This window comes from Anopheles ziemanni, chromosome 3, assembly GCF_943734765.1.
Source record: "Anopheles ziemanni chromosome 3, idAnoZiCoDA_A2_x.2, whole genome shotgun sequence".
Classification (NCBI taxonomy): Eukaryota; Metazoa; Arthropoda; class Insecta; order Diptera; family Culicidae; genus Anopheles; species Anopheles ziemanni.
Window position 1 is genome coordinate 55,836,844 of NC_080706.1, and position 23,747 is coordinate 55,860,590.

At 40.1% G+C, this 23,747-nt stretch overlaps 3 protein-coding genes across 3 annotated transcripts in view; 1 reads left to right on the forward strand and 2 right to left on the reverse strand.

The window, feature by feature from the left end:
• LOC131288561 (uncharacterized) overlaps window positions 1-23,747 on the reverse strand; it is a 111,718-nt gene that overhangs the window by 63,829 nt on the left and 24,142 nt on the right. Inside the window, exons 3-4 of the mRNA XM_058317705.1 lie at window positions 20,547-20,682; window positions 1,286-1,419 (exon numbers count right to left, since the gene is read on the reverse strand). Of these exons, the coding sequence (XP_058173688.1) occupies window positions 1,286-1,419; window positions 20,547-20,682 (270 nt within the window). The remainder of the gene's footprint in view (window positions 1-1,285; window positions 1,420-20,546; window positions 20,683-23,747) is intronic.
• On the forward strand, window positions 1,677-5,103 carry LOC131288560 (uncharacterized). The gene is made up of 7 exons (XM_058317704.1): window positions 1,677-1,761; window positions 1,835-1,992; window positions 2,609-2,677; window positions 2,913-3,011; window positions 3,222-3,382; window positions 3,494-3,608; window positions 3,712-5,103. Exons 1-7 carry the CDS (start codon window positions 1,677-1,679, stop codon window positions 5,101-5,103), a joined length of 2,079 nt encoding a protein of 692 aa, XP_058173687.1.
• On the reverse strand, window positions 6,598-17,188 carry LOC131288800 (V-type proton ATPase subunit d-like). Its single transcript, XM_058317976.1, has 2 exons — window positions 16,378-17,188; window positions 6,598-6,830 (listed from the first exon to the last, which is right to left on the reverse strand). The coding sequence occupies exons 1-2, from the start codon at window positions 17,186-17,188 to the stop codon at window positions 6,598-6,600; spliced, it is 1,044 nt and encodes a 347-aa protein (XP_058173959.1).

Sequence of the window (23,747 nt, forward strand, 5' to 3'; positions counted from 1 at the left end):
TCCGCCCTGCCAGACATCGTTCCATTTCAAACAGCAATTCAAACCTAGCACGCTCCAGATTCCCCCTCCTTGGGGAGAGATGTGCTTTTATCAAATGCCATCGTATAGCATCTAAAAAGAAACTCCTCTGTAAATATTGATCTTCTATCTATTTGAAGTGTCGTCGAGGAAGGTGGTTCGTGTCGGCTTCGGTCGCTTCGGTACACGTGAACAAATGGTTCCCATCCGGTACCTGTCCATTTGGGAATTATTTGTACATGTGCGACACTGTTGAGATTGAATAAGAAAGAGGAGAAAAAAAATAAAATAAAAAACTTCTTACTCTCGAGAGAAACCACGGTGCAAAGGAAGTGCACACCGAAAAGGACACCACATTACATACATTAACGCTTAGACAAGGAAAGCAGGGAAAATAGAATTAAGAAAAATAATATAATGCGTGTTTCTTGTCCCTCATTTAAAACCAATTGCAAAATCCTGTTGGATAAAACAATTTTATGCGATGATCTATCGCTATTTTTCTGTATGATTAAACGATCACCAACGGTAGTATGTTATTTTTTTTTTATTACGGTCAAGTATGTTATTTTCTTGAGTGAATTAATGAAACAAGGATGTGTTTTCAATCAGAATCGCATAATTTCGAGAAAACTCTGAAAATATAAATGTGTCAATAGATCTTTAAATACATTAAGCATTCGATTATTCGAACACAACCATCGAAAAAAAAGAAGATCGAACATTACAACTTTTAGCGTCTTTGAAGTCATATCCTGCAGATTTTGTTATATTGTACAATGAAAAATTATTCATTTTTCCCAACAAAATGCTGCTAAAGGCAGACAAATTAAACTTTTTCGTTCCGTTTCAAGTATATGATGCGCATCGAAATCGCGTTGAAAAACACATGGCAAATTTTCCTAAAGGCAATCAGCGGCTGTTGTCACAGGATTAACGCTTCGTGTAAAAGCTTGATTGATGTTGAATTATTAAGCGCCAATGTCCACCAGCGTTCATCAGACGAATAATGTACAGAACACTGTGGCAATGATTTACATTCCGGCCACAGACCCAGCAGAAAACAAGTGTATCCGATGTCCTATTAGTCAAAGCACAGAGAGCCGGTCTATTAATTAAAGTGGAATTAAGTCCTCCATATTATTAATGTACTTCCATAAATATGTCCAAGAACCACCGCTCAGACCCGTTTCGAAGCAAAGGTGTGTTGCGCATTAGTTTCCAGAAAGAAAGGGAAAACAAAGTCCCGAAAATGTGTAATACTTACCGTCATGCTGTTCAACAGGAACGTTATCGTGGCACCAGGTTTTGACGGTGGGGTCGAGCAGTTGGCCCGCAGTATGTCACCTGGGTCGTACTTGGTGTGTTCCGTCCACAATGTTGGCGGCGAGTGAGGCAGTTCTACAAGAAACAAGGGGAAAGAGAAAAAAATTGTTAAAGGAAGCAAAGAACACGTTGGTGTTTTAGTACAACGCTTTAGAACGACAACAATCGTATGCCATCACCCATGGCAACGGGCTATTAGTTTGGGCTCATAACATAACGACAATCATTTTCAGCAGGCGTCGGATAGCTACGTGTTCAGTCAGTCTGTTTTCGGTGACCGATTGGTTAGCGTGGCCATACGAACTGGCTCCTCGTTTAAGCTGATGTCCAGAATGGGTCTTCTCCAAGAAATCTACTGTCCGGAGCAGATTGTTATACCACAGGATTTCCACAACACCCTGAAACAGTACGCCAAAGGTCAGTATTTTCTATAAGCCAATTCTTGAATGTAATACTAACATGCGATGTTTCTGTGCCATGCCCATTTCAGCGGTCATTAGAACGCAGCCGTTTGATTTATTGCGGTGGTCTGCTGCTTATTTCCGATGTTTGGCTCTGAATGTACGGCCCCCGGTGAAGCCTCGCTTCGAATCAATCGTGCGAAGTGGTGCTCTCACTAAAGGAATTATTCGTGTTCTAATCGATCAGGTACTTAAAGCATTCCACCCATTCCAGTGATAAGAATACCACCGAACGTAAGTTGGATGCAATGTTTCAATGCAGTAATGTGCAAGGAAGTAAATCGCTCTGAGTTACAGAATTTTTAAAATTGAAGAGAAACGTTATTCCCATACGAATAGCAATAGTTGAAAAATTTTCATATTCATATACTCGTACTCGAGAACTTATTCTGTGGAAAATGTCTTATTTCATCCCTAACGACGTTTGGTTTTTCTACGGCGTTTAATTTCCCTTCCAAGTGATAAATTTTATTCAAGCGGATACCATACAGCCTGCTCCGTTATGTATTCACTACGATGCAACTGCAAGTCGTGTCCTCTTTCTCTGTAGCTACAGCTTTCGTTGAGCACAACAAAATGCAAAATTGAACAACTTGTTCGTAGGACAAAACGTTTCAAAAGATTCGTCTTATTGCTTCATGGATGTTAACATTCACAACCTGAACTGTGTGTAACTGAACATTTGTTGTTTTCTTATATTGCACTTTATCGGTGCTTTCTTTCCCTCCTTACTCTCTTGTTGCTTTCCAACGCTATGGTCTTGGCATCCCCAACCGTCGTCTTCCCGGAGGAATCAACGGCAGCTCGGCAAAGGCTATTACGTGCAAAAGAAGATACTGCTGGAGAAGTGGGAAGGTTTATGTCTTCCGGAAGTAAGAAACAGTGTTTTGCTGGTCTTTAAAAATAAAAACAGCAGTGGCAAACTCAGACTCACACACGTCCGTGGCCCATTTGCACGGTCCCTATATTGCCATGTTTAACATCCCTCCGGTTTGCTACTGTTGGACCTTTTCCCTATCTAGTTATTGTAACAAACACTATTCATTCCCGTTTCTCTTCCGTCTCCACTCATGGGCATCGTTGTCCGTTCGCAACTCGCCGAGGCAGGAAGACTTATTGAATGTCCTGTCGCTGTTACGGATGCTGAATTGGTCCCAGCTACACTGGTTGAAGATTGTTGCCGTGTTCATTGGTCTGCTGTGTAACGTAAGTAACCGGTTGGGAGAACTCAACGCAGGGTTGTGGTAATGCGACAATGGCGGTCCCTTAATGGTACCGATGACACTCAATTATCTCTATTCCGACACGAGAGCGAGAGAACATCTATATGTATACATATACTGCTCCCGAGTCTGGATCGTCTTGTCACCCGTTCTCACGCATACACCCCTTTTTACGGCCAAACTAATCCTACAGAATCTTGCGGGAACCGCAGAAATGATCTGTGAAATGCTGACCGAAGATCCGGATGGTGGTGCTGCCTCGGTGCCGCTCTGGATGTTCCAAGAGTGCTTTGTTGCCGTGGCCGATTTGGACTGCGGAACGGCGCAAAAGTTCGTCAACGGGCGGAAAGTTCTGTAAGTTATTCTACCACTGCAGTGACACTAGTCAACCGCTTCCAGTTTGCTCCTGTTTTTCATAACGAAATTTTCTGCTCACTATCTCGGCCAATGTTAACAAAAATGAAGGGACGAAGATACTGGCGCCCTGGAGGAGGAACATTTACCGCCCACACTGCCGAAAGTTTTGTCAACAATTTCATTTAAAAATGCCATTATTGACAAGTACCGCTCCGTGCTGGAGGTAAGTGCTGTACGATCTGCCCCGGGTTTACCCCGGTTAAATTTCCTATTTCTAACTTGTGCACTGTGCGTACCTTGGTGTTTATCTAACTTTTCGTGTGTAGCAAGAACCCGAACGAGGCGCTGCACCACCCGGCTCTGGCAACGTCGATGACAATGGACAACTTTCCCAACCATCAGCCGTTCCCTCGAGGCTGGAATCTGACTTCAAGTTTCTAGGCGACGACACTGACGTGCACGAAGTGCTACGCCGTGCGCCCGATTTCGATAGCGTGATTGTGCTTCTCAAGAAGCTCCGAACGGACGAGGCACAACAAAGTATCAACGTGGCGAAATTGTCAGAGGCCCAGCTTGACCGGACCCGAGAACGTTCTAGGCAAATCGAAGACCTCAAGGCAACGCTCAGCGAGGAGGAATATTTCAAGCTGAAGGAACAGGAACGGCACGAACTACTGAAGGCAATGGGCCCTCCCTGGCTGATGTTGTATCTCTTCTCGCAAGACTGCTCCCGAACTAGATCGTTCAACTATGTTGAACAATCGTCCACGTCCATCTCTGATGGATCGGTTTCGGTTTACTCGACGGAGAGCATTGCTGAGGATGATTTCGAGGCGAGTCTCGGTAACGCGATTGCGCCAGAACGTCGTCGGAAATCAAGCTACTGCCTACCGGCGACTGTACGAGCCAGAATGAGCGTCAGCGCCCACTCAGCCGCCGCCGTAGCGAACGAGGTACTCTCGAAAGTAGTGTGCGCAATCGACCAGGCAATTATCGATGGTGAGTGCGAACTGTCGGTGGGTTCGATTTCCGAATTCTTTGAGCAAAAATCGAACGCCAGCGATGACTTCCTATCAGCGGCCGATCACGAAAGGCTACAATCTTTCCTGAAAGAGGCCGAAACCCGCGAACTTGCAGTTAACGATCTCAACGAGCTGTATAATTTCTTTGTAAGCGAAAGCTTCAACTGTGCACTTCAGGGCAATGGGCGCGCACAACCTGCCGACAATACCCAGGAGATTTTCCATATCTTTGGCGAAAGCGGCATTGAGGTGGATGCAAATCTGTTGGAGGCAAAAATATCGGATAACATGATTCTCGGGTTAGTCTCACCGCCTCCGATAGACGAACCCGCACCAACTTCATTGCCCGTTGTTGAACAACCAGAAAACAGTACGTCGGTGGCAAGCGAGATAAACCGATTCCTTGGTGCCGTGTCTCTTTCCCCACCGGTGGAAGTACCGGGCGTGCAGGAAGGAACGACTCAAACCGAACCCATCGAGATTGCCTGTCGGCAGCGTAAAAAGCCTTTCATTCCATCGGCAAATGAACATATCGCGTACAAGTGCCAAATTTCTCCAATACCAGGCATCGGTGCGCCGCTCGATGTGCAACTTCGCGATAGGTTAATGGAATATCTGTCCCAGCGTGCAGCGGAGCAGCAAGGGCTGATCTATCCGCGCAATTTCCGGGAGACATTATGCCCGAAAATTGATTAAGAACCTAGCAAAACGGAACAACCTCCACATGAGACACGTAACGAGGCGGAGTCGAACGATAATGGTAACTACTAGCAGACGGACACATTTATGAACCCATAGACGTGTACAAACCCATGATCATTAATCAGTCATGTTTATCCTGCGGTTGCGAAATTCAGAGGTACCATTATTTACACATATTATGGGTTAAAGAGAGTTTTTTCGATAAACCGCAATAAAGTCTACTCCTGATTCAAATTTCAAGGAAAAACAGAAAAGCTTTCAGAAGTAAAAAACTGGTACAGGCCATGGATCGCACCATTATTCAAATGTAGTTGACGTATTCATTTTCACACTCAAAGCAAATCCACACGCGGCCTCACACGCGGACTCAAGAAAATGGAATTACTTAACGCACTTCAGACTGCTTTTACCGAAAGCTACTTCGCCCAGTATGGTGAATATGATCCACTTTTTCGAACACGTACTGTAATGTAGAAACTTTGCACTCCTTTCATATATTTTGTTAAAAATGTTTGCGCTTTGTATAGCTGTCACTCGTCAGAATGAAACTCATTTGTATACATCACTCATATATGTATTTCCTCTCCCTCCGAGCAAACAAGAAACACAAAACCTATCCCAATGATAATACCATGGGTTTAAATGTTGAAGGAAACTTCCGTAAAAGATACCTCTTTATTCAATGGCTATTTGATGCAGCATGCTAAAGAATGAAGGCCCTTAATATGAACGGAAATCGTAAAAAGGAATAGCGTTTTACGGTCACTAGATTCAGTACAAACACACCAACATAAATTATATAGTCAAAATGACTTCCCAAGGACGGAAACTAGCTGCAGTAATATTGTCCATTCCATACCGGGGCTCTTTTTTAACTTGGTTTGTTTTCCATTCGATTCGGCTCCACCATGGAACGGATTTCGCTTGTTTTTGCGGACATAAAATAAGACTGTTGTAAGGATCCGTGTTTTAAGAGCCAGACAAAGACTAGCGGGTGCTGGTTTTTGGGCACAATGTAAAACAAATTATTAGCAAAGAATCAACCACAAAGCTAGAAAATAATAGGCCATTTGTATGGACCATTGTATCACTATAAAAAGAAAGGTTAAATACAAAGGCGACTGAGTGGAAAATATTATGATGCTCATTACATGCATCATGCTGAAAAATAAAAGAACAGAATGGTGGAGGATTGGACGTTTTTTAAATAATGTAAGTTTTGAAATAAAATCTCGGAACGCGGTACAACATACAAGCAGGGAATAGTACACAGGATACAGGAATTTTCTCTTCTAGCCATTATACATAATAAAATTATCATACTCATGATATGTAATAAAAAGTTTTTAGATCTGCAAACGAATCAAGTATTATTTTATACCATTTCACTATACTCCAAAAAACATCTTTTTACAAAACTGCAGTGCTTCATGGCTGAAATAAACAACCTGTAACAACTGTATGTTTAATTGCATACGATATTACGTTCTAACGGATACAAATATAATTCTCGATTCTAGTTCGGTTCTTCTGTGCAATACACTCGGCAATCCAGACTATATTGCGGAATTCTTGCTCTTTTAGCTTTAAATAGGAATAAAACACACCGTAATGGAACTGTTGCATAAAGCTACGTTCGTGTAGTAATGTTTCGCTTTCAAAAAATCTTTCTTCTAGAGTGCTTTCTACAGAACTCTTTGGATCATCGAACAGATCAGCATGTAATATAATAATATATCTACGCGTGAACTTCCGGCATCACGGTTGCCCTGATATATTATATATTTTCTTCCTCTCCTATTTCTTATGATAATATATCTACACGTGAACTTTCGGCATCACGGTTGCCTTGATATATTTCATATTCTTCTTCACATCACTTTCTTATGATAATATGTCTACACGTGAACTTCCGGCATCACGGTTGCCATGATATATTATCTTTCTTCTATCACTTCAATTAGCAGCCTCACTGCTGACTGTAGAATGCCCTTTACTCGTGGTGGAATTCACTGATCGACGATGCACCTGTAAGAAACCCATCCTTCCTCCTTTTCGAGACTTTGTCCCGAAATAAAACACAAGTGTGGTTTCGTTTCTATAGTTGCCTAAACTGATCGAACTGTGCCTTGGTCTATTTTTCACTATAACTTCTTTACTGTCTGTAACTCCATCTTCGAGCGGGGATGGAACTGAGCTTCGCGAACTGAGGTTTCTGTTCAACTGAGACTTCTATTGAACTGAGACTTCTGCTCAACTGAGACTTCTATTGAACTGAGACTTCTGCTCAACTGAGACTTCTATTGAACTGAGACTTGTTCGATCAGTCTTTGGCCCTTTATTTATAGTACAATTTCTTCCTTAAGTTTAACATTTCTTTTTGGATTATTTCTAATGGGTTCCCACGGTTCATGTCTGAATTTCTAAGAATTTTGATAAAGAAAATAATATTGAATTTAACACTTTTGTTTGTCTGAATTTTGATTGGTCGTTTAAAGATTTAATATCGATTTACTGTCTGGCTAACTTCCTGTTTACTTAATTATGATTGGTTAGTTTGGTTAATATGATCCTACACGTGCCTATCATGATCGAACATGTTCGTTCGCCTAATTTGGGGTTCATTATTTTACCTGAAAGTGTGGGAATCCATACATTGTATTTGAATGCGTTTCTAAACGTTCTTTTGCCCTTGAACTAAAGATGTTGTTTATTGGCGCGATTGCATGTGCACCCGAAATCGTGAGAATTATCTCGCGGTGTCATATTGAGACGAGTCGTATGCTACCTAAGGGCGTATGCTCTTGAAAGCGTGGGAACACGCATTCCCAACTACGCATGCTTTGCTTCTTTAACATTTGGTTTATTGCGCAAAGTTATTTTGGGTTTCCGTGGTTGAATTTGTTATCGGTAAACAATATCAGGTTACAATATGCGTACATGCCCGTTTGGCTTTGATTGTGATTACGTTGCATCTTTGCGTTTTATCTTGCCTTGCAATTGTGTTGCATGCCATATTGCATTCTACATTGTATTCTACTTAGAACTTGCTTGGAAGATTAAGTTCTGCAATGGAGCTTGAAATGTTAATTGTTTTAAGCTTATCTTAATCTGCACTTTTGGTAATTGCGCCTGCGTGTATGCTTGGTACAGCACACCACCACCCTTTAAGAATAATTTTACTATAGAGAGAATCGATATTGGAAAATTATTCTCCTGTCTGCTTAATAAGTCGGTTCTTGTGAACTGTTGTAGTTTTTCTTGTAACGCAATGTTCTATTGTACAATTTGTTTCGTGTATCTGTCTAACTATGAATGGTCCAATGTATAATGGATCTAATTTTTTCCTATTTTCGTTTGTCAGATAAACTTTATCGCCTATTTTGATTGAAATTGGATTAACGGTCTTATTTAAGGTGATTTGTCTTTTTTCTTTTTGTCTTATGAGGTTTTCTCTCGCAATTTTGTTAGATTTTTGGATTTTATATTTCATTTCGTTGTAATATTGTTCAATGTTATAGATTGGTTCAATGGTTGTTTCGTGCAATTCTTGGGGTAGATTTGCTTTTCTTCCAAATACTAATTCAAATGGTGTGTAATTTGTATCTGTATGAGGAGTAGTATTGTAAACAAAAGAATAAAACTTAATCCAATTGTCCCAATCATCGTGATGTTCGTTCGAAAATGTCCTTAGATATTCATTTAAGCATCTATGATTTCTTTCTAAACTACCAATTGTTTGTGGATGATATGCGGTTCCAAATGTTTGTTTGAATTTGAGGATTTCTGCAATTTTATTAAGAATTTCGTTATTGTATTCGAGTCCTTGATCCGATTTGAGTTCCATGAAATTTCCATAAATAAGAATGAAATTTTCTATTAACGCTTTGGCTATTGAATTTGCTTCTTTGTTCGGAATTGGTATGATAACTACGTACTTTGTTAAATCACATTGTATTGTTACTGCATATCTATTGTTATGATTAGTTTTTGGTAACGGTCCTACTGTATCTATTGAGATGACACTAAAAGGTTTTGAGGGTGTTGTCGTCACAACAGTTTCCTCTTTTGTATGCCGCTTGATCTTGTTTAGCTGGCATTCTTGGCATTGCCTGACATAATGTTTAATGTCTTGTTTCATCTTTGTCCATTTATAATATTCTCTTATTTTGAGGTACAACCTATGTTGTCCTATATGTCCTCCTAGGGAATTCTTATGATGCGATTCTAGTATCGTCATCTTTTCATCCTGCTTCAATATAATCTTGGGCGCCTTGAACAGTATAATTTCTGACCCGAAAATGGCTCTACAAGCGATTTCCTTTATGGTCTGCAGGGAATAATATTCGAATAATTTGTCATCAATTGACATTGCTAGCTTATCTCGTTTCATTTCCTTTAGTAAGTCACAGATTTTCAGAAAAGCAAACTCTAGTGTTTGATTTCCGTTTTCATCCGACTTTAGTGGAATGTCGACAAATTCCAATACTTTGTTATAGTTGTTGTTACATAACTCAAGCTTGATTTTGTTTTCGTATGTCTTGGTACGCAATTTCAACATTTTATTAACCTCTGAAGGGTTTTCAGTTTGCCATACTACAGGGTGATCAGTCCTCAGTATGTCTCTTTGATCTTCATTATCCAATGTTTTATGCTTCTTCTTGGTCATTGCTCTTGTATTTACAACGAGCACTTCCTTTGTCAATGGTGTAATATTTTTCAATTCTTCTGAATTCACTATCATTCGTGAAAGAGCGTCTGCTCCAACATTCGTTTTACCCTTTACATATTCTATGTCAAAGTCAAATTCCTCTAGATCTAGTCTCATGCGTGTGAGCTTAGATGTTGGGTTCTTCATTTTAAAAAGATAAACTAATGGTCTATGGTCTGTTCGAACGGTGAATCTTTGACCGTAAAGATATGGTTTAAAATGGTTAATTGCCCAATGAATGGCTGTTAGCTCTTTTTCAATAACTGATTTTGCCTTTTCTCCTGGCGTGAAACTTTTACTTGCGTAAGCGACTGGTAAGTCATTTCCTTCTATTATTTGTGAAAGAATGGCTCCACATGCTACGTCGGAAGCATCAGTAGTTACAATGAATTTTTGTGAAAAGTCTGGGTATTTTAGTATAGTGGGGAATAACAAATGTTTTTTCAATGTGTCAAATGCTAGTTGGCATTCCTTTGTCCATTGAAACTTTACACCTTTCTTCAGAAGGTTATTCAATGGCTTAGCGATATTTGCAAAATTATTTACAAACTTTCTATAATAGTTACAAAATGCTACAAATCGTCTTACTTCATCTGCGTTATTGGGAACTGGAAAGTCCCTTAGCTTCTGGAATTTAGATTCGTCTGGGTAAATTCCTTCGCTTGTTATCTTATGTCCTAAATATGTTACTTCTGTTCTAAAGAAACTACATTTATCTGGATTTAACTTAAGATTGTATTTTCTTAGTCTATCAAAAACTTTAACTAGGTTACTGATATGATGCCGTGCACTGCATCCAGTAACGATTATATCATCTATATATACAAATGCTAGTTCAGGTGTCAACCCGGCCATGGCTATTGCCATCATTCGCTGAAAGCTATTTGGACATATATTTAGTCCAAAAGGCATACGCGTAAATTGATAGTGGCCAGTTGAGGTTGAAAACGCTGTGAACTTTCTTGAGTCATTTTCGAGAGGGATCTGATGGAAGCCTGACATCAAGTCTAAAGTACTAAAGTACTTGGCTCTTCCTAATTGATCCAGAATTGTGTCAATCCGGGGTAAAGGAAACTTGTCTGGTAAGATTTTCTTATTTAATTGTCGAAAATCTACCACTAGCCTCCACTTCTTATCAGCATTGTCCGATTTCTTTGGTACCAAAAGAATTGGAGAGTTGTAAGAAGATATCGAATGTTCTATAATGTTGCTTTGCAACATCTTATTTACTTGTTTGTTTATCTCTTCTGTTTGCGAGTGGATTTGTTTATAATTGGGTATATATGATGGTATGTTGTCTTTCAATCGGATTTCTTGCTTGTAGAAATTATTGGTAGTGATTGGGTCGTCATCTATGCAAAATATATCAGAGTATTTGGAAATAATTTGTTCCAAATCCTTTCTTGCAAATTGTGGTACATTTTCTATTTTAATTTTTCTGCAAATATTTGATGTTCTATTTGTATTGGTATTTGTTTGCAAGGAACATTTTAAAATGTTGTACTCTCTGAGTAATTTTGTTTCTGGTAAGATTAAGTTGTGAGGGATAAACACATTTTCCTCCGTAGTGTTTACAAGTTTGATAAATTGGTTTTCTTTTGATACTATGGAATTGCCGTAAAATACTCCTGGTTTGATTTCTTTTGCTAATACTATTGTATCTTCTGTTATGTTTGGTATTGAAATTTTTCGTATAACTTCACTTCTGAGTGGAAGTATGAATCCATTATCAATTTTGTGTTCTATTGGGTATGAAACATTTGTTCCATTTATGTTGAAATGAAGTAACCAATGTTCGTAATCAATTGTGCACCGATATTGGGTTAGAAAATCTCTGCCTAATATTCCATCTGCTAGTATTTCTACCGTTTTTGGTAATAGGTGAAATTCATGGGGAATGAGTACATTTCCAAATCTTAAATTTGTTTTAGTTGAACCTAATGTGTATATAGAGCTGCTTGAAATGCCTGTCAGTTTAACTTTCCTGTCTATAAAGACCTGCTGTTTTGGTTTGACTTTGTCTACTTTAAAAAGTGATATGTCTGCACCTGTATCTACGATCAAGGTACTATATTCATTGTTGGCTATTTCTAATTGAATCTTGATGAAATTACTTGCTGATATGTTTATTGCGAGTATTGGCAGTCTGTTATGGACTGCTGTTGCTTGTCTAAAAAAATATTTTCTGTCGGAGGTGTTAGATAATTGACTCTTCCTTGAGAAATTTGTGCCTGTAGGCTTTCATTCTGTTTCCAGTATTGGTCGTTTTGCTGTTCTTCTTGTGTTATATATACGCGATTTGAATTTTGTCTCCAATTTCCCGATGATTTTTTATGATTTCTTTGAGGTTCATATCGATTCGTTTGGTTTGGTCCGTTGCTGTTATTACGATTATTATTTTGATATCTTGGTTGCTGGTAATTGTTGTCGGGTGGGTTAAAGGGTGGGAATCTAGTTTGATTCCGGTTGCGGTATCTATTATAGTTTTGGGGTCGTTTGTTCCATTGGTTTTGATTTGGGTTAAATTTATTAAACCTTGGACCATGGTTTCGTTTATTGTAGTTGTTATTATTGTACCAATCGTTTCTATTTCTTGATTGGTTTGAGCGCGTAGCAAACACTTCTGCTGAGTTCTTGCTGTCAGTTTCGTTTTCGAGAATCTTCTGAGTTGCAGAAGATACTGTTGTGAAATTTCCAGCCTTCAGCAAAATTCTGGTTTCAGGGTTGGTTATTTTTTGTATTAAAGTGTCAACTCCGAGTTTTACGACCATTTTGCTTGCAACAGTTTCAGGAATTTGTTCTTCAACATAAAGTTCCTTCAACTTCGTTGTAAGTATTTCAACTTCCTCACACATTTTCTGTGTGTCATGATTTTTGACCGCTTTAATTGTTGCGATTACTTTATCGGGGTTTGTCTTTTCTTGACATCGTTCTTTGATGTTATGCAATAATGCAGTAAAAGAATTAGTAACGGCTGGTAAGCCGATTCTTGCCTTTCCTGTCAATCTTGTTCTCAAGAACTTGATCAACATTGTTTCGTCACAATTTGTATTAAGGTCTTTTACTAACTGAGCAGCATCTAAAAAGGTTAGTAAGCATCTAAAAAGGTAAGTTTGCTGCAGACCCGTCGTAAATCTGAACTAATGACGTTGCTGTCTTAATATCAAACGTAGCCATTTTGATTTTAATTCGCTTCTGTAGCTTGATCAGATTAATAATTATTATCGCGATTGTTTTCAAGGAGATTAATTTTGAACCTTCAAGCTTGACATTTAAAATGGTTCGTATTTCTCCTACCAATTGTCTAGCGATTTTCAACGTAAATTTTTGGTTTTCTTCCTCTAGTTCCTCTGATAGCGTTAAGATGTCGTTATATATTGTCTTACAATTAAGTAATTTATTTATCAAAGTTATCTGTTATTATATTTACGGTTTGGAGCTTTCTTTAAGTTACCAAGGATATTCTTTAATTTATGTATTAATAAATCAATTGCATCCATCCGAATTGAAGCAATTTAAATAGACTTGCGTTAACGAAGTATCTAATAGTTTTAAAACGTTCATAATCTGGAATATTTCTCAGACCTCATACGCAGATAAAGGGCTTTGTCTAATATTTCAAGACTTTCTTTTCCAAAGTGTCAATTGTTAAAATTGCATATTCCTCAATTAATTTATCCGCAAATCCTTATATTAATTCTTGCAATTATTAGTATAAGGTTAGTATATAATGTGTTAGTTTTCTTAGCTCCGTATGCTGCTAGAGGCGATGTCTTCGTTGTTCAACTGCTAGGGGCGATGTCGTCAGTGCTTAGTTGTGCTTGCTGCTAGGGGCGATGTCCTCATTGCCGAATAACCAGTTGCCAGCATCGTGTAGTTTTCTTTGTAGACATCCGATGCTACGGTTTGATTGTTGTTATAATTTTCTCGTTGCTTACTTGTCGAAGTTCGGACTCACATTTTTGTAACTCATTTTCAAAGGTTCGTTCACTTTTGTCGTAGGTTATGTTTATGTTGGTTCTTGTTTCTCACTGCGCGGATATGCGTCACCTGTTTAGCGCATGCTGCCTGGAGTCTTATTTCACTGCGCGTGCCACTTGGAATTTCTCGCGATAAGGTTATGTCTCTATGCTCACTTTTCGTGGCATGTGCTGCTGGGAGTCTTATTTCACTGCGCGTAACTCTTGGTTGGTGGCTGATTTGTTTTGGTTTTATTCGTGTCTAATTACCTTATCATTGGGGTAATTTTCACAATCACTATCGTTGTCTTCTTCCATCCCTTCGTTGAAACGATTAAGAATCCTCTTTCAACTCGGCGTATGCTTGCGGGAATAGTCGACGGCAAATGTTAAGCAGGGTGTCGAATGCTTTTGGGTCACGTCTGGTGATTTTTTCAAAAAGCATTTTGTGTCTGGTTTGTCCATCTGACTCGATGCACTCAATTCTTAACACCATGTCACGCGAAAGCATATTTTGTTCCACACACTCGTTACACAATTGTTCATAGTTCGTACAATAGATCAATGTATCGATGCGGAAAAGTATTGCCTGTCTATGTTTGTTTTCCATCGTAAAATTCCATTTGAAGCCACTTTTTAATTTTCCCATTCCATTTCACTTGCGTGTCCACTTCCGTTGTTTTACACTCTAGCGTTTTGGTCCACCATTGCTCGTATTGTCTGTTTTCTCAGTATAGCTTTATAGGCTTTCCACAAGCCGAACAACAGCTGTAGTACACATATTACGATCAGTATCCATAACTTCCAATCATGTTGTTGGTGCGCCTCTGTGTGATATTCCAGTGTGTTCATAACACTAACTTGGGCATCTCCAGTTATTCTTGGTTTGTGACTTGACATGCACATTTTTACTAAGCATGCGGAATTAACTTCCAACTTTCCTAATTCTGTACGTATTATGCACTCATTCATTAATATTTTGTTGCTGCTTTTTAGCTTTTCATGGTCTTGTTGTCTTTTTATTTTGTTTGTTTTATACCATGTTTGTTGTACGTTTAGTGCTTCGTACTATTCATTTTCTCCATCCTCCAGCATTGCTTAATACTTGCACGTCCTTTTTGTCACTCGTGACTGCAGATTATGGTCACGGTCGCCATGTAATATAATAATATATCTACGCGTGAACTTCCGGCATCACGGTTGCCCTGATATATTATATATTTTCTTCCTCTCCTATTTCTTATGATAATATATCTACACGTGAACTTTCGGCATCACGGTTGCCTTGATATATTTCATATTCTTCTTCACATCACTTTCTTATGATAATATGTCTACACGTGAACTTCCGGCATCACGGTTGCCATGATATATTATCTTTCTTCTATCACTTCAATTAGCAGCCTCACTGCTGACTGTAGAATGCCCTTTACTCGTGGTGGAATTCACTGATCGACGATGCACCTGTAAGAAACCCATCCTTCCTCCTTTTCGAGACTTTGTCCCGAAATAAAACACAAGTGTGGTTTCGTTTCTATAGTTGCCTAAACTGATCGAACTGTGCCTTGGTCTATTTTTCACTATAACTTCTTTACTGTCTGTAACTCCATCTTCGAGCGGGGATGGAACTGAGCTTCGCGAACTGAGGTTTCTGTTCAACTGAGACTTCTATTGAACTGAGACTTCTGCTCAACTGAGACTTCTATTGAACTGAGACTTCTGCTCAACTGAGACTTCTATTGAACTGAGACTTGTTCGATCAGTCTTTGGCCCTTTATTTATAGTACAATTTCTTCCTTAAGTTTAACATTTCTTTTTGGATTATTTCTAATGGGTTCCCACGGTTCATGTCTGAATTTCTAAGAATTTTGATAAAGAAAATAATATTGAATTTAACACTTTTGTTTGTCTGAATTTTGATTGGTCGTTTAAAGATTTAATATCGATTTACTGTCTGGCTAACTTCCTGTTTACTTAATTATGATTGGTTAGTTTGGTTAATATGATCCTACACGTGCCTATCATGATCGAACATGTTCGTTCGCCTAATTTGGGGTTCATTATTTTACCTGAAAGTGTGGGAATCCATACATTGTATTTGAATGCGTTTCTAAACGTTCTTTTGCCCTTGAACTAAAGATGTTGTTTATTGGCGCGATTGCATGTGCACCCGAAATCGTGAGAATTATCTCGCGGTGTCATATTGAGACGAGTCGTATGCTACCTAAGGGCGTATGCTCTTGAAAGCGTGGGAACACGCATTCCCAACTACGCATGCTTTGCTTCTTTAACATTTGGTTTATTGCGCAAAGTTATTTTGGGTTTCCGTGGTTGAATTTGTTATCGGTAAACAATATCAGGTTACAATATGCGTACATGCCCGTTTGGCTTTGATTGTGATTACGTTGCATCTTTGCGTTTTATCTTGCCTTGCAATTGTGTTGCATGCCATATTGCATTCTACATTGTATTCTACTTAGAACTTGCTTGGAAGATTAAGTTCTGCAATGGAGCTTGAAATGTTAATTGTTTTAAGCTTATCTTAATCTGCACTTTTGGTAATTGCGCCTGCGTGTATGCTTGGTACAGCACAAGCATATTCCGGATAGAAGGATGCTATTGCTTTCACTTGCTCGTAATCCGTAGCATTTGCTAACGCGGACAAACCATCCGGATTCAATCGTCCGCAACATGGGTAAAGCTTAGCGCGATCTTCTTTCGACAATCCGGTACCAAATGCGTTAATCGTTATAATGATGGCACGGCGGTCTGCTTCAAAGGCCAATATTTCACACATAACATTCGCCGTGGACCCTCCAAGCCGTTTGCATAACTTATAGAAAGCTTCAAGGTATTTCTTGTGCATTGTGTTGCGGGTAATTTCGATGCTTTGCTCGTTAAGATTTCCTTCGGACAGGTTATCGGGGACAAACGGTGCCAAAGGTGTGTCAATCAGGATCGCATGATAAAGCTCAGAAGATGAGAACGCTGCACTTATGGTCTCCATTTGCTCGAAATTGCCAAGCGGATGGCACTTTGAGATAAGCTCCGAAGCTGGATGGTCGTGAAGAACTCCTGTTATCAACAGAATCGTATTATCAATCATGTAACTGTACATGATGTAGTCGAGGAACATGGCAAGGGATCCAACAGCTTGGTTGCGCATGTACCGGAATTCGACAAGCAGTGTCTGACGCAAGTTTTCGTCAATCGCTGATACAGTCAATGATCCAGTTTCATCGGCCATAAAGTTGCCGTAACTCGTATTCTGCAGGTGCAGCTTTAAATCTTCCAGCGTTTCGCATTGCACAAGTTGTTGGTAATCCACCTGCTTCAAAATATTGTTTTTAAATCCACGACACAGGCCCTCTAAGTATCCTCCGTCGATGTTGAACATGAATCCCGACATAATGGCAGGGCTAAATGATTGATTTATTAGTAATAGCAACAATAATAAGTTTTTGATTTGTAGTCAAAGTATACTTACTGCAGATACACACGCGAGAAAAAAGTTTCGTCTTGCACTTATTTAAACCATTAAATGTCTTGAAAATGAAGCAAAAGAATCAACTATACTTATGTTAGCATGCTGTGATTGAACATTATTCAGGATTGTCCTTGGATTCGTATGCACAAATTTGAGTGTTGATAAAATTTTACGGATTTATCGAATCAAATTGTAGGATAAGGTTTTTTAGCTCATACTTGTCAACAAAATGATTAAACTCTTCTTCTCTGTAGAGTCTTTTGTTCTTACAAGCCATTAAACGGCGTTTGCTGCAATAGCCTATGCTTAGCGTTGTTTAGCAGAATTTATTGTCTCTTGTTTATTTTATTATTATTATTATTTTTTTGACAGATCGTCAGAAGTCTTGAATTTATACACTGAGGGGAATAAGAATAGCACCACCCTTATTACGCAAAGTTTTTATATTTGTGATAAAAATGTGAAGTTCTTGCAGTTTGGAATGTTATTATAATCAGTTTCACAACTTTTCATTATGCTTCGATTGGGTTTGCTGAGGTGGCCGAAAAATTAAAAAAGGCGATCAAATAAAAATTGCATCACTTTAACCTTTGTACGGCGGTTGAAGATATCCGACAAATAACAGATTAAAAGGATTTTTTACTTATTAATGGTGAGTATAGAGTCTTTCGAAATTAAATGTTAATCCATTGGATGTGTGTTCATTGCTTTTTTATAATTTATCATCTTTGTGTCAGCTGCTGCATCGCGTCGTCAAAAATAGGGTAGTTATCAAAATCGACCAAGATGCAGGGCTTTTTTCCATGAAAAATGGGTTAAAATTGTCAATTGTAGAAAATTTTATTTTGTCGGACTTGGATCGAATAAATTAGATCTTCAATTGCTGAGCAATAGCTTAAGTGGTGTTATTTTGATTTGGCCCATATCTTTACAAATTATTCTATAAAAATAAATATCCGACGATTAGGAAAATGATTCAAATAACATTTCAAACTGGAAATAGCGCATTTTATACGGAAATAACGAAAATATTCGCAAAAACAGGGTGGTGCTATTATTACTTCGCTTAGCGCATTATTATAAGAGATCGCGGATTGAATTGATTAAAAAGTTTCTTGATGTTACTTTGTATTGGCTTCTAAAATATCGTTGAAATAGGTAGCTAAACTGGATGTTCCAGTGCATCTGAGTAGTAAAATGGAAGTGTCAAAAATACAGATTTGTTATTATATTTAAATCTATGCAATAATAGCCTGAAGAGAATTCACATTTTGCTGCCCTATTTGATTGACCGATGCTTAATTGTTTTTATCTAATGAAGAGTGAATGTCTTTTCAGGCAGAAAAGTACTTGTAAATTTGTCTAACTTCTATATTTATACATAGTTTGGACTAGGACGGATAAAATAATACAGTCTGTTTAGTTCTGTTGAAATATACCGCCTACAGAAATAATGTGTATAACCAAATTATACAACAATTTCGATGAAATTGTTATCGGTACGTTAACCATCGTTTTTCATCGTGTTTGCGATAGAAGCGCAACATCCAGACTTCTTTAAATAAATCAAACCATTCGTCTGAAATGAAACGCCGGTACCTACTGCCTGCGAGCAAGGATCACGATGATGGCCAGTGGTGCAAGCTCTCGAACGGCAAAATGATAAATTATGCTACTGTTGATAAATTAACGAGGACGATTTAAAATACATTTGTGATGAGTCCCATTTCGCGAACGATCGGTTGAGCTTTGCAGTTGCGAACGAAATGTTCGAAGCGAAGCGGAACGAGCGCATTGGGGGGAAGAAATCGAGTACCAAATCCGGCTTCCCAGACGCTGTCAACGTATCAAACTATTTTACGTTGAAGCGGACGGACGGCAGTCGGGAGCTGGATGGTTGCGTCCACATCACGAGAATTGAAAGCCCTCCGACGATCAGGCGATAAAATCCCTGGCCACGATGAAATATGATGACAGATAGAAGGAATGGAGTTAAAGTAGAGGCTGTGGATTTCAACGAATAATGTGGCGCGGCCAACAACAAATCTCATGAATGATGTGTCTTCCTGTTCCTTGGCCAACGAATTGATCGCCCGTATCCAAAATGTTAGCCGTTTGCTTGCCGTACACTGACATCGTGAAACATTTGTGACGGAGCAGTGGTCTCACGACGGCGACAATGGCTCGTACCAAACGAAGGCAATTTATTAAGAACGGGAAATGCACTTCATTTTCCCCGAACCATACTCTCTAGGCGGAGGAGTAACCATCCTGAGACTATGGACACGAACTAAAACATTTTCGTCGCATCGCAGGTAGAGAAATCCTGCACTGCATTCGTAAGCCCAGTTTGATCCGCAGGAAATTCCTCGCATTCTCGCGCAAAACGGCAAAGGAAACGGTATGAATTTCATACAACACCAATGCGCGGCGGTCATTTAAATGTTATTCCTCTTCGGGATGGTGTAATTTTTCTTCCATTACGACGTGTCCTTTTCGCTAATGCACGACACGGGTCTTGTACCGGGTGTGGATGTGCATGGAAGGAATACGGAATGCAAGAAATCATTTCACACTCTTTTCGGCGCAAATAACACTCGGCATCGTGCAGGTGGCAGTGGTTCTGTTTGAAGTATTGCCATGACACTTCCGGTTTTGTACGCTTACCGGAGGGTAAAAACGTTAGGCGGGAGAAAATTTAATTAAAGGCACAAAGTTATAAAGCAAACGAGAACATGATGACCGTGCAAGAAACATTAAGAAATATTTTAAAGTTTGCTATATTTTATAAACTCGGGCGATTTTATATAAAGCAGCCGTTGTCTTGGACATTTTTTCTTCCCCATTATTTTTATAATTCATTCGCTTCAATTTATTAATTTCTCTGTCCGTCAATGATTTCTAATTGACTTTTTTTTTTGCATCGGGATGACGCTCTCCTTCAAAAATGTTTTCTTGAAATAAAAGCTACGACCTGCGTTATTTAACTTATTTTTATACCAGGTTCCGGAAGACGAGTACCCTATAGATTTGTTTGAAAGATCGTTTGAGCACACTTTATGTTTTTGCAGTCTGAGTTAAAATATCAACCTGTTGCGTGACTGTAATGGGAGTCATTGAACTATTCACGTTCGCCAAAGGAAATGTTCTTCCAGGAAATATATACTGGAGCTACTCATATGAACCATTTTCACCATTTTATCAAAAGATATGTTAAGTCACTGCATTTTAATTATTTTATTTTCTGTGTTGCAAAAAATGGCTACAGCATAGGACTTACCTACTACCGTTAGTACATTTGTTGCCACTCCTGTGTAGAAAGACGGTGCATCAGCCGTGACTTCACAGGTGAAATTCCCCGACAGATTGAAGCCAACGTTCCGTAATGTCACGTGGGTCGCGTTCGACACCGTCATCTGTGGAAGAGCAAAGAAGCAGCCAACGGAAATTGAGGTTAAATATTGAATTAAAATGATAGAGTGTTATCAGTAGGTTGTTTATCGTAAAGTAGTGGGAGAATAAGGTTAGTAACGGATGCACTTTTATCCGTTGCAATTATCGCTCCTCGTGGTTGAGTTAATCTCGTGATCGATTTCTTGAATGCTTTAACGAGCTCGCTGTCTTATCTTTGTTTGGTAAGTTAATCAGCGTGAGCAAACTCCAAGCCCACAGATTATCAAGCACGGGACGGTTCACCGGTCTCGACGGTGTTTGTGTCAGTCAAACAACGGTTGCGGCTTCGGTATAATGGAAATAATGTGTGTGCTTGTGGGGTCCGTCCTTTTCACGCTGGCGGCCGTTTCTGCGGTTCCGACAGGTACCTTCGTTACAGTCTCAGCTCCAGAACCAACCCATCCGATGGACGATCCAAACTGGGTACCGCCGACAGGGCCGCCGCAGGAAAAGGACCGCGAGTACTGGCAGGCAACGGGGCAGGATCGGTTGCGACGCCAGCTGAAAATCGGCGAGCGAAACCTGCGTGTGGCCAAAAACGTAATCATCTTCCTCGGCGACGGGCTTTCGATACCGACGCTCGCCGCGACCCGCGTGTACATGGGTGGCGAAGAACGGGAGCTTTCCTTCGAAGCGTTCCCGTACACGGGTCTGGCGAAGACGTACTGCATCAATTACCAGGTATCGGATTCGGCCTGCACGGCCGCCGCCATCCTGACGGGGGTGAAGAACAACTACGGCACGATCGGGGTCAGCGGGCACGTCCCGTTGATGAACTGTCCGTTGAGTTTGCTCGAGGCGAACCGTCTGACGTCGATCCTGAAGTACGCCCAAGAGGACGGCCGCTCGACGGGCGTCGTTACCAACACGCGTATAACCCATGCCACTCCGGCGGTGGCGTACGCGGTGGCCGGCGCCCGCTACTGGGAGGACGACACGGAAGTGCCCGAGGGCTGCGTGGATATCGCGTCCCAGCTGATACGAGGCGATATCGGAGCGAACCTGACCGTTGCGCTGGGTGGTGGCTCGAGACATTTCTATCCGGTCGGTATGGTGGACGGTAATGGGGAGCCGGGCCGGAGGCAGGATGGCCGGAATCTCGTCCAAGAGTGGATCAACGATAAGGCCGCCCGGGAGCTGCGGGCACAATTCGTACACGATCGGGTAAGGAAGCCTGAATATTGTGAATTCGTCTCGAACGTTCCCACTTACACACACTCTACCAATCATAGGCCGGTCTTCTGGCGGTCAATGCAGATCAAATAGAGCGGTTGTTTGGCCTGTTCAGCGGCAACCACATGTCCTATCGGTTACTGGCGGATCAACAGCGCGAACCTTCGCTGGAGGAAATGACAGCAAGCGCTTTGACGCTGCTCAAACGGAACGGCCGGGGTTTCGTGCTACTCGTGGAAGGTAAGTGATAAGTGTGCGGTCCTATCTCATTACTTCTCACTTTACTTTGCCACTCGGTTGTACACATTTTTGGAGAACAATCGGAAATGGTGCGAGGGGTCATTTAGCGCTGGTTTGTAAGTTTGGGTTGTACTTGAATAAGTTCAATTTAATAATTCAATCGTTAATATACCAAGCAACTTGTTGATATGCATCGAGACTATATCTAATGTCTACAATCCGGATTTCCGGGTATGTTTTGTAACTTTATGAGTCATTACTTCCCCAACTAGAAGATAAACTACGAATTAGTTAGATAAACTACGAAAAATCACGCACATTTTTAATCTGATGTTTAAATAGTTCTTTAAATATTTGGCAAAAGCAAACAAGTATTTTTACCCCTACTATGAATTTACGACTGTCTTGCGGCTACGACCAACATCCTCGCGTACGTTAAACATTTCGTAAGAGAATCGATAGCTTTTGGTAGTGAAAGTTTTGTAACTTCGTTAAGTAACAATGCATAAATTTCATAAATACTACAAACATATCCTTTTTTATTTTCTTAGCCTTTACGAACATGGTTTTATCGTGTACGATCAATTATTTTTCATATAAAAAAGTAACATACCCCGGGATGCTGGTCGAATGAATTGAAAGATATTTTGTTCGTAGACAGTAAACTTGAATGAACAAAAATAAAATGAAACATAGAATCGTTTCGTGATCTATTAGTTTCATCGTGCAAATAGTTTGATTTTAAGAAACTTTATGATTTCATACATATTGTAAAATCCCCATTCAATGGTTCTTTGTGGTATTTTGAGAACGCCATAAAATAATGCCCGAATATCCTAACTCTGTCACTTAGCTCAAAACGATTGCAAAATAAACATCGTCGACGAAACAGAGCTATCGTTGAAAAATAGAAAGACCTCGGTTTAATGATTCTGATATATTTACTCACTCGATGATCCCTACCATGGTGCACCTCGTTTTGAGCAACTTTATCACGTCAAGAAAACGACAAAGCTGCCCCGAACGAGCGAACCAACGAACTGCACAATCCTTTCAACAATATCAAATATTGACACTAAGCTCCTTACGACTTTCACTCGATCCGCTTTGCAAACAAAGGATCTCCGAGCCGGCGCACCCTTCCTAGGCCAAGAACGACCACTTCTTCCGCATGAGAAAATATGTGTGAGTGTGTGTATTGCCGCCCAGGTTGAAATGTTCGTGTCGATGACCACCGCACAGGTAGTAGTTGCGTAGAGAAAAAACAAAAACAAAGCGGCAAGTCACTGGCGGGGTCGTTTGAATTTTCACCGTTTACCAACTTTTCCGGCAGAAGTGGTTTGATTTTCATTCCGATTTGGTCGGTTTTTTTCCGAGGGCTTTCGATCAACGACGAAATGAAAGCGCTCACCATTTGCAAGAAAACGGAAACGTATTCGACGCCATGGCGGCGCTTAGCGTTCGTCCATCGCGGGATTCATGCTGGCCGACGTTGCAGTATGCATCGATTTCCGGCCGGTCCCATCACCATGCACATCAACATCGTCGTCATTGTCGTGGTTGTATGAGTGTCGGGCGAACAAAAGGCGACCAGTTGACGTGATTGAATCCGTCA